General features: G+C 42.5%; 1 protein-coding gene and 1 pseudogene across 1 annotated transcript; both read right to left on the bottom strand.

Moving 5' to 3' along the window:
- Positions 1-1,721: 1,721 nt before the first annotated feature.
- The window catches only part of LOC136624420 (zinc finger protein OZF-like), a 44,241-nt pseudogene continuing 34,812 nt past the window's right edge, over positions 1,722-11,150 (bottom strand).
- On the bottom strand, positions 4,629-6,187 carry LOC136624992 (oocyte zinc finger protein XlCOF29-like). The gene is made up of 3 exons (XM_066598914.1): positions 5,786-6,187; positions 5,237-5,416; positions 4,629-4,805 (listed from the first exon to the last, which is right to left on the bottom strand). Exons 1-3 carry the CDS (start codon positions 5,861-5,863, stop codon positions 4,629-4,631), a joined length of 435 nt encoding a protein of 144 aa, XP_066455011.1. The 5' UTR covers positions 5,864-6,187.

Here is an 11,150-nt window from a genome sequence, read left to right as displayed (position 1 = left end):
AGCCGAAAGCCCTCACTGACTGACTCACTGACTGACGGACTCGCCAAAAGTTCTCCAACTTCCCGATGTCGTAGAAACATGAATTTTGGCACAAGCATAGATTATCTCCAAAATAGGAAAAGTAATTGGGTCCCAACTCAATTATTCAATTCTAGCGCAAAAGAATTAGTGTCGAAATTTAACGTACATAATCTAAATCTCTTACTTCCCAATGTCATAGAAACTTAAAATTTCGCACGGGCATTGATTATGTCATAAATAGGAAAGCTAATGGGTCCCAACTCGATTATTCAATTCTATACGCAAAAGAATTTGCGTCCAAATTTTACGTACGGAATGTATTTTTCTCACTTTCCAGTGTCATAGAAACTTAAAATTTGGCACGAGCATTGATTATGTCATAAATAGGAAAAGCTAATGGGTCCCAACTCGATTATTCAATTCTATGTGCAAAAGAATTTGCGTCCAAATTTTACATACGGAATCTAATACTCTCACTTCTTGGTGTCATAGAAACATGAAATTTGGAACGGGAATTGATTATGTCATAAATAGGAAAAGCTAATGGGTCCCACCTTGATTGTTCAATTCTAAGAGCAAAAGAATTAGCGTCCACATTTTACGTACGAAATCTAATTCTCTCACTTCCCGATGTCATAGAAACTTGAAATTTGGCACGGGCATTGATTATGTCATAAATAGAAAAAAATAATGGGTCCCAACTCGATTATTCAATTCTAAGTGCAAAAGAATTAGCGTCCAAATTTTACGTATGGAATCTAATTCTCTCACTTCCTGATGTCATTTTATATAAAGGAAACGTCGCATGGTTACCTCCCCGTGGTGTTTCCTGGGTAACGCAGAGAACTATGCAAAATAGTGAACATATGTTTTTCCGGTATCTCTAAAGTAACCACGACTTCATAAGATTTTCCGTGTGAACACCAGATAAACACCAGTACCAAATTAACTCGGACGAAGCCGGGTATATCAGCTAGTTTATTAATAAAAGTATCACTGAAAGGGAAATCTAAAAGCAGACAAACAATCTTTGAGAACAGCCATATACTTACTGATACGGGAGGGCTGGCATGTACACCACCTATCCCTCAGCATGCAGACAGCCAAACTACCAAATGAGGGGGACTACCCACTAGCGTTTGCAAATTTGCTGCTTTTTTTCGTTCCAGGTGTCTATGGGGCTTTCTAATGTTGAAAATGCATCGCGGCAAAAATGCAATTTACAGCGAAATCACGATTTTGCACGATGCGACTTTAACATTAACAAGTCCCATAGACCCCTGGAGAAAAAAAAAAAAAACGCTGCAAATTTTGCAGTGAAAAAGAACTGTAGTGGGTAGTCACCCTTAGGCTGGATTCACACGAACATATATCGGCTTGGTTTTCACGCCGAGCTGATATACATCGACCTCATCTGCAGGGGTGGGGGTAGGCTGGAAGAGCCAGGAGCAAGAACTGAGCTCCCGCCCCTCTCTGCCTCTTCTCTGCCTCTCTGCACTATTTGCAATGGGGAGAGGCGGGGTGGGGCTAATTCACGGAACTTAGCCCCGCCCCCGTCCTTTCATTGCAAATAGTGCAGAGGGGCGGAGAGGAGGCAGAGAGGGGGCGGGAGCTCAGTTCCTGCTCCTGGCTCTTTCAGCCTCCCCCCCCCCTGCAGATGAGGACGACGTATATCGGCTCAGCGTGAAAACCGAGCTGATATACCTTCGTGTGAATCCAGCCGTAGGGAGTAAATTACACCTGTGGAGGACAGTGATGAAACAGCCACTCACACAACCTCCCAATACTCCTACATAGAGTAGTAAATGCAGGGTGTCAGACCTTCTGGTACATGTAGTGCACCATACTGACTAGCAGCCTATTGGGGACGCCATATATAAGTCTGGTGGGCTGCCCTGTACCTCAAAGGTGAACCACAGTGGTTATTTATCAATTAAATAAAAGAAAATGGCTTACTGCCTGATGTTATTTGCTGTTTAATGGATGAGATTTGCCAAATTCAAAACCGTAATATGGATTTTCCCATTTGAGCTTTTTGATAGTCAGTAGGATTTGACTTCCAAGTAAAATATTCCAAACATTCAGAATATTAAAATGGTTTCTTCCTTGGGTGACTTCTCTGATGTTCCTCAAGACTTGATATTTGGTTAAAACATCTACCACATTATGAACATGAAAATGGATTCTTCCCTGTATGAATTCTCTGGTGTACCACAAGATGTGATTTTTGGTTAAAACATTCCCCACAATCAGAACACAAAAATGGCTTTTCCCCTGTGTGAATTCTCTGATGTACAGTAAGATATGATTTCAGGCTAAAACATTTCCCACATTCTGAACATGAAAATGGCTTCTCCCCTGAGTGAATTCTCGCATGTGTATTAAGAGCAGATTTCTGTCTGAAAGATTTCCCACATTCAGAACATGAAAATGGCCTCTCCCCTGTGTGAATATTCTGATGCTTAACAAGATATTCTTTCTGCTTAAAACATTTCCCACATTCAGAACAGGAATGTGGCCTCTCCCCCGTGTGTATTCTCTGATGTTTAACAAGATCTGATTTACTGTTAAAACATTTCCCACATTCAGAACATGAAAATGGCTTCTCCCCTGTGTGAATTCTCTGATGTACAGCAAGACATGATTTCAGTCTAAAAGATTTCCCACATTCTGAACATGAAAATGGCTTCTCTCCTGTGTGAATTCTTTCATGTGTAATAAGAACAGATCTACGTGTGAACGATTTTCCACATTCAGAACATGAAAATAGGCTTTCCCCTGAGTGAATTTGCTGATGTTTAACAAGATTTACTTTCCTTTTAAAATACTTCCCACAATCAGAACAGGAATATGGCTTCTCTTCTGTGTGAATTCTTTGATGGTCAACATCCGTTCTGTAAATTTTATTTTGCTTAGCAGTCTGTGATGAATCAGAAAATGGAACCTGTTTAGAAGAACCAGAGGATAGATCTTTGCTGTGAAGGGCTGAGGATATATCTGGGATAATAGCAGGCTCTTCATATATATCCTGTATGACACCAGGATCTTCCACTTTACAATCCGTTGATATCAAATATCCCTCTGAGCTCCTGGTGTCGTCATCTGCCAAGAATAGAACAGATTTTAATGTTTTTGAACATTACAGTTATACTGATAGTTTATGACATTTGTACATATGAAATGAAATGTCCTGACTGAATGACTGACTGATTCATCAACACACAGCCCAAACTACTGAAGTGTATATTGGTGACATCCGTTTCTCCTGCCCATGTGCATAACCTTACATTTATCAATATTAAACTTAATTTGCTGTTTTTCTACCCAAGCCCCCAGCTTATCTAGGTCCATTTGTAGCCACACATTGTCCTCCTTTGTATTAATTATCTTGTATAATTTTGTATCGTTTGCAAATATTGACGTTTTACCGTGCAGTCCCTCTATCAGGTCATTGATATATTGAACAGATGGGGCCTAGTACTGAACCCTGTGGCACCCCACTAGCAATGGTGGCCCAATGACAGTATGACTAGTTAACAACCATCCTCTGCTTTCTATCTCAGGGCCAGTTCTTTACCCAGATACACATGTTTTCGCTCAGACTGAGCTGTCTCATTTTATATATCAGCCTATTATGCGGCACGGTGTCAAATGCTTTAGAGAAATCCAGATATAGGAGATCAATAGATTCTCCCAGGTCCAGTCTAGAACTTACTGCATTGTTGAAGCTGATCAGATTAGTCTGACATGATCGACCCCTTATGAACCCATGCTGATGAGGAGTTATACCGTTGTTTTCCTTGAGGTATTCCAGGATGGCATCTCGCAGAAGACCCTTCAACATTTTTCCAATTATTGAATGAGACTTACCGGCCTGTAGTTACCTGACTCTCTTCTTGACCCTTTTTTGTATATTAGAACCACATTTCCAATGCACCAAACCAGTGATACAACCCCAGTCTCAATTAATTTCCTGACGGATGGTATTATTTGTGTATGCAGGTATTTTACTATATTGCTGGTACATGGGCCGCCCACGGATCTGTGATTGTATGATATGGGGTGACTCAATTGTCAGAAATTGTTGTTCAGGGAAGATTCACATATATTATGAATAAAGACTAAGTGTTGGCCCGAAACATGTCATGGGAAGCGCATTCTTTCTCTTGGTTGTGTCCGTTTTTAAACATGAATTAAAAAATAACTTTTTGGATTCTCCATGTGCCGGACTGATAGTTTTCTACTTCATGTGATTGAAATGTTCCCTTAATTTCTTTGAGTAGCAAATAATGAAAAAAATGCTTAACATTGTCTTTGGTTGAATAAGGGAATATACAGCTGAAAACTCCGACAACACAGACTCTTCTCTACATGTAGCCTCACCTGGGGGGTCATCTGTAGGAATCTCCTCCTTCCACGGCTGATCCCCCCTCACATGTGTCTCTGTAGCATCAATATGGATCAGATCTTCCTCCAGTTTCACCAGCTGTGAAATAAATATTGTAAAAGTCATCACACAGTTGGAGAAGTCGTGTGGAAGGTTTTTATGGCCAGAAAAGGTCATTAATTAGTATGAGGAGCCGGAATGACACGACAGCAGTAGTGATCTAGGCCAAATAGCTGCAGATCTCCTGTATAACTGCAACCTGTTGCTTCTTTATTCCAACCAGAAGTCTCCAGAACCAGAAAATAGTGATAAGATGTGGAGATCTAATGTCTGCAGTCGGCTGCAATCCGGCCATCTCCAGCTTTCTCATTACACGAGTCTCAATCATATAATAAGACTGAACACAAGACCTTCACAGCCGTCCAACAGACCACAGGGGAGATTTCATGAGACCTTCTCTCCATCTACCTGATCATCCTGTGGAAGAAGAGGCCGGGGACATCTCTCCGCTGCTGTTTTCTTACTGGATCTACCTGCAGAAAACACAGACAGCCACTGAATTCATTCTCCACATACAAATAATAAAGGCCGTGTGGATTTAATCCTGTCTATTACCTGGTGATGGGGGGGACTGGTGGTCCTCCATCATGATGTCCTTGTACAGATCCTTGTTTCCTTCTAAATACTCCCACTCCTCCATGGAGAAATAGACAGTGATGTCCTGACACCTTATAGGAACCTGACAACACAATGATATCGTCATCACCCAGACATGTTATACCGCCATAACGTTACTGTATAATGTCCCAGCATTCCCAGTAGCGTCACCTCTCCAGTCAGCAGCTCAATCATCTTGTTGGTGAGTTCTAGGATCTTCTGCTCATTGATCTCCTCCAGTATCAGGGGATGAGGTGGAGGCCCTGTGATTGGGGTCAGGGGTCTTCCCCATCCATCAGACACCGGGGCCTGACAGCCATCACTAGAAGTCTTCTTCACTACCGTGTAATCCTGTTTATGGGGAGATACATCCATAAATATCCCTGCAGACATTCCAGAGTCCTTCATGTCTCCAGTTATGGCCTACAATTATTAAGATTCTCCTCACATGTTCATCATCTCCGTTGTTCTACTCAGTCACAGAAGAACATAATGATCAGAGTTTTGGTTCTGTTAGATGACAGACAATAATGACCCCCAACAACCTCCAGTTGCCTTATAGTAGATCTGTTGGATTTCTGTCATTCTACCAGAACAACCGGCTCTATTACTTTCCCGGCATTTATGATGAATCGGCAGTAAATCCTCTACCGTAGATGTGACCAGAGACTGACATAGATAAGAATGATGGAACGTGACGTCATCCCCAGAATCTCTCACCTCTCCTGTAAGCCGGAAGAGTATCTCTAGGGTGAGGGTGAATATACTCTCCGCCATCTTGTCCCTCTTCCTATCCATCCTTGTCGGGTCAATCAGGAATACTATCTGATATAGAACATATCAGCTGAGGATCCTGAATGGAGAGAAGATGAGACAATGTAAACCAGCCCAAATCTCTGGATCACTGCTATGAATAAGGATACATTCATACGGTCCAATATCATGCTCGCCAATGTGTGTTTTTCACGCCAATGCGAGGCATTTTTCATGCAAAAGTGCCCTGCATTGTTTCTGCAAATCTGTGATCCTCCGGCATTTGTTTCGTGTGGGTCAGAGGATCGGCAAGGGTTTCTCCTTGCCTTCAGTGGAATACATCATATTGTATTTGTATGTGTTGTGTTTTACTGTCTTATTGAAAATAATGGGCAATCGAGGGAAAAACATAGGACATGCAGCTACTTTTTACCTCGGAGCATTGCTCACGGGAATGACTCCATTGAAAAGAATGGAGTTTACATTTGCACGAGTTTTGTGCATCTTGCAACACACAGAACTTGCGCAAGATTTGCACTCGTGTGAATACAGCCTAAGGCCTCGGTCAGATGACCATTTTTTGCCTGAACTCCGGCTGCAGGGACAAGGTGAGTATATATATTTTTTATTTTTACATATTTTAGGATGATTTTCAGGGAAGGGTTTATGTTTTTAAGCCCTTCCCGAAAATTCATCCCGCGCTCGCCGGCAGCCCATTGCTTTCAACGGAGGCGGCTGTATTGCCGGCTCCATTGAATTCAATGGGCGAACATCGTTCTTCTCTGCCACAGCTGTTACCGCTGTGGCAGACGAGAATGATCTTTGTAGTATATGCTCTCAATGGGGCCGGCGCTGCTGCCGCCGGCCCTATTGAGCGCATATATAGAACACAAGGAATCACAGATAGGCGCGATCTGAGATTCCTCGTGTCCTATAAGTTATCGGACATCCGCATAAAAAGTGGCCATGTGCCCGATCCCATTGCAAAGCAATGGTTCTATATATGCGCAGATCGTATGCGCAAATCGCGCGAAAGAACGCCGGTCTGACCGAGGCCTAAGCGTGTATTTACACGGGCGATTTTCAGTACGATTTCTGTGCGTTGCGAGATGCATACAAATCGCTTGTAAACATTTTTTTATATGGGATAATTTACACAAGCGATTATTATTTTCTTGGACCAAAAGTTAGAGATTGAGAGATCGCAGCACCTTCCTATTTTGGGTGATATCGCTCATTATTTTCTATGGAAATAAAAAAATTTGCCCCACACTGGCGTGCTGAGCGATGTTTATATGAGGCATGGTGGTTTTCCATTTTTACTATTTGAACAACGTGCTATTTTCACACATGTGAACATCTCATGTGCAGCGCTGCCTTTTTTTAAATTCAAAAAAGGAAAGAATGCAGGTTGTAAGTTCATATCAGAGTTTATTAGACCAATCTTGCATGCGCCAATGTAATTCCGCCCTGAGGACACATACGCACAGACATTTAAAAAGTTGCGCCCCAAATCGTGAGCACTTGGCCATCCCATCCGTGTGCATGTACCTAAAGATGACAAATACAATAACTAAGCAATTAATGTGATTTTTACGGCTGGGTTTATTGATCCAACCTCGGAGCATTATTGGGACCTATGATGCTCTGATTTAGGTTTGTAAACCCATGGTTGGCAGGAACACACGTCCGTATCACAAATGCGCAAATATGTCTGCAATACGCTCAACTGAAACTCACTTTCACAAAAAAAAAAAAATTCTACCTGCTGGGCCCCACGTAAAATAAAGAATAGAGTGTACTCACCCCTACTCGACCTCGCTGGATGTAGCTGAGTGGCTACCACTGCCCCAGTGCTGGCTTACATTTATACGGTGTGGCCAAAGTCAGGTGACTGCTGCAACCACAATCCACAGCATCATCGTCCAAAGCTCCTGGCATCATGCCACCCAGAATATTAGCACTGATGCCAGGAGTTCACCTCTACGGAGCCCTGGGGGGCTGAGTAAAGATGAACATACTCTATTTTTTTAATATTTCATGTGGAGTCCAGCAGCTTGAATTTTTTAATTTTTTTTTACAAAAACATTGTAAATCTCCATCTACATCTATCCTGTGACATCCTGCTGTTGTCCAGAAGCCAGAGACATGGAGAACTAACCCCAGGCCAGTCGGACATACCTGATCAGGATTTGGAAGACTCAGACATGAAATGCACCTCAGTTACTTCCGAGCAAAATGAAGACCTAGACCATGGCCCAATTTCCTGCTCATTTATTATAAAAATATTGGCCCAATCCTTTTCCCAGTTCTAATAGAGCTCGCTGATATTAAACTGGATGTCAAACATATTGGTCGAAGAGTCAAAGAATTGGAGAACTCTCACCAGGAACTCCTACGACACAGTAAAGCAATCCCAGATCAATTTACTAGCACAAAAAGACCATCTAACCCAAGCTCTGTTATCATTGGAAGACAAAGAATACAGAAACAGATGGATAAATATCCGCTTTAGAGGCCTTCCCCAAACCACAGCAACTAAAACCTTTAAATTTGCTGCCTTACAAATTTTGCAGTTTTTACCGGGGAAGCAGAGAGCTCACAGCATAATTGAGCGCATCCATAGGGCCCTCAACCCTCACCCTCCGAACCACCCCGAGATGTCATCTGCGGCTTGCCAAGCTACGTAGACACCTCAGCTATTCTTCAAATGACCCGCGAATGTCAGGAAATTCTATTAGAAAACAACAAGAGTTTATTATACCAAGATATCGCTCCATATACACTGGACAAAAGCCACATACTCAAACCCCCGACAGAGGCTCTGCAAGGAGGCTTCCCGTGAAATGGCTCTTCTTGTTTGGCCTAGCCACATTTAGGGACACTTAAAAGTTCTCCATCAGATTCCCAGATGACCTTAAAAACACTTTGAAGAAACTGGGTATCCCTCCACTTGACATTCCCACATGAATGCCAATCCAAATCCAACACCAGATTCCAAAATTATAAAAGAAGAATTGGAAACTTAATACCAGGACCAAGACCCTGAAACACAGAAAGACTAACAATTTTATTCCTTTCTAGCTGCTACCTTGTTTCTCCTCGGCTGGGGCCACGCCCTGATTTGTCTCTCCCATAGACCTCAGAGGTGACCACATATCTTCTCCGGTGACATCCCTACGAATTTGGAGAAGGAGGAGTCCTCAGCTGACAGAGCAACATTCAGGTCTGTAACTTAGGAAGCTTCTCTGCAGTGTAGTCCTGCCTTGTCCTGCTAGGTGGGCAATGGGCAGACCCAGGGTTTCTCAGTTGCCTGGCCTCCTGTCAGCAATGTACCCATACCCTCAGACCCATTGCTCCATGGTGGTGCCTAGAGGCAGCACAAGTGGCAGGATGCAGCTATACCTTCAGTACTACACTTCCTAATGTAACTGTACTTTAAACTGATTGACTTGCAGGTTTTTAGCTATAAGTGCCGACGGTCTGTTAGAAAATGTTTACTAAGTTGCTCAGAATTTACACAATTTGATAAACTAAACAATCGTAAAGTCTCTGGGGCTTTCCCACTCACTATAGTGCACATCCACCCACATACGCAGGCAGGATATGGAGCTTTGGGGACTGCCCCATGTTCCCGATTCCATTTAGGGTGTTGGTTAGGGGTTCTTCTCAGATCTGTTTAACCTTCTGCCTGGGCATTCGCAACTTCCTTACTTCATCACAACATGTGGTACATTTTGTACATAAGTGTTTTCACAGTGAGAAAGACTGCCTAGGGCTTTGGATGACACTAATGGATATCCTGTATAAAAGCATACCATACTCACTATACCATGGCTGCCATTAAATTTACTTAAATATCAGAGGGATGAACAGCCCCCAAAAAGGGAACCACATTTTTTTGCTTCTGAAGTTCAATTCAGAGGAGCTGTTTCTTCAAGAGACTCACTTTCATCATATACCCAAACTTCCTACTTTTAATTTTAATCAGTGGTTCGACAACACACATTCCTCAGCATCAAGAGGTGTCTTGATAGCAATTGGGAAAAATATCCCTTCTATACCTACACTTACAGAAATGGACCCCAACGGCAGATATATTTTTCTGAAAGATTCGATCACCAATAAAAAAGTTTCTTTGGCCAATCTTTATGCCCCAAAACAAAAAAAAACAGATCCTTTGGTTAGTCCATGTTCACACTAGATTCACAGATTTTGCAGAGAGCCTGGTGGTAGTCAGAGGAGATTTTAATTTGGCAATCGAACCTTCAACAGACACCTCCTCAAATACTTCTTAGACCCCACAAAAACCTTCAAGATACATGGATGAATTTGAACCCAGAAGCGAGAGAGCACCCCTACTTCTTGCATATTCACTCCACTTTTCACAGAATTGACTATTTTTTAATTTTAGGGAAATTTATACAAACCGTCACCACAGCAGACATTGGTTTGATTATAATATCAGACCATGCGCCAACATCTATAACAACAGTAACTAATCTTGAGATTTTTGACCTTTTTGCCAAACTTTCTAACTTTAAAATCAGAAGCTCTGAACTTCTCAGAATCAGACTACACCATTACAATGCTGCAGAAGAATTATGCCTTCAGATGGCCCCTCAAGTGTTAAGTATTTGGGTATTGTCTTAACCTCTAACCCTGCTCTCCTGTTTGCTGTGAATTACACACCCTTCTTAAAACTCAGCTCCAGCAACTAAACCTCCTAAAGCTTGCTGTTTTTGTTAGCCATTTCCGGACGCTCAGCGACTCTAAAGGCTCTCTTCATGCTTTTTGGTTTTGTACTGCTTCTTTCAGTTGGTTGATATCCATGCCAGTATCAGCTTTTACAGTATCAAACCATTGTGTCCTTTGGCGGTTAGGCCTTCTGTCGCCACTGATGTGTCCAAGCATTAGGCCTCTTTCACATGGGCAACGCGATATCGCCGCTAGAAAACTGCAGTGATATTGCATTGGTGCTCTGTGAGATATTGCTGCATTTTCTTGTGGCAATATAGCAATTTTGTGTCGCACATGGTGCTACAAAGATGAACGACTTTGTAGCATTCTATTGCCGGGATTTTTGGAGGGTGGGGACTTGCAATATAAGCCCTAGCTGCATTAAAAAAAAAAAAAGAATACATCACCTCTCAGGCGCTGTCTTTCATTGGCTGAGCCGCGGTGCTTTAGAACCAATCACAGCCAGTACTTCCTGGAGGTGGGGAATTTGAACCTCTAATCCAAGAAGCGATGACAGAAAACTCCAAGCAAGTCTGCTGATGCTTCAGGGGAGACACACGGGGAGCTGACAGTGCCTGAGGGGGGATGTATT

This window comes from Eleutherodactylus coqui, chromosome 4 (assembly GCF_035609145.1).
Source record: "Eleutherodactylus coqui strain aEleCoq1 chromosome 4, aEleCoq1.hap1, whole genome shotgun sequence".
Taxonomy (NCBI): Eukaryota; Metazoa; Chordata; class Amphibia; order Anura; family Eleutherodactylidae; genus Eleutherodactylus; species Eleutherodactylus coqui.
This window is presented reverse-complemented; position numbering and strand designations above follow the sequence as displayed.

Bases quoted from the DNA above. Each gene is read 5' to 3' on its own strand.
- LOC136624992 (XM_066598914.1), bottom strand. From the start codon at position 5,863: ATGGATAGGAAGAGGGACAAGATGGCGGAGAGTATATTCACCCTCACC. The intron at 5,417-5,785 runs GTGAGAGATTCT...CCCCATAAACAG, and splicing joins TCTTCCGGCTTACAGGAGAG to GATTACACGGTAGTGAAGAA. The intron at 4,806-5,236 runs GTGACGCTACTG...TCTTGTGTTCAG, and splicing joins TTGAGCTGCTGACTGGAGAG to TCTTATTATATGATTGAGAC.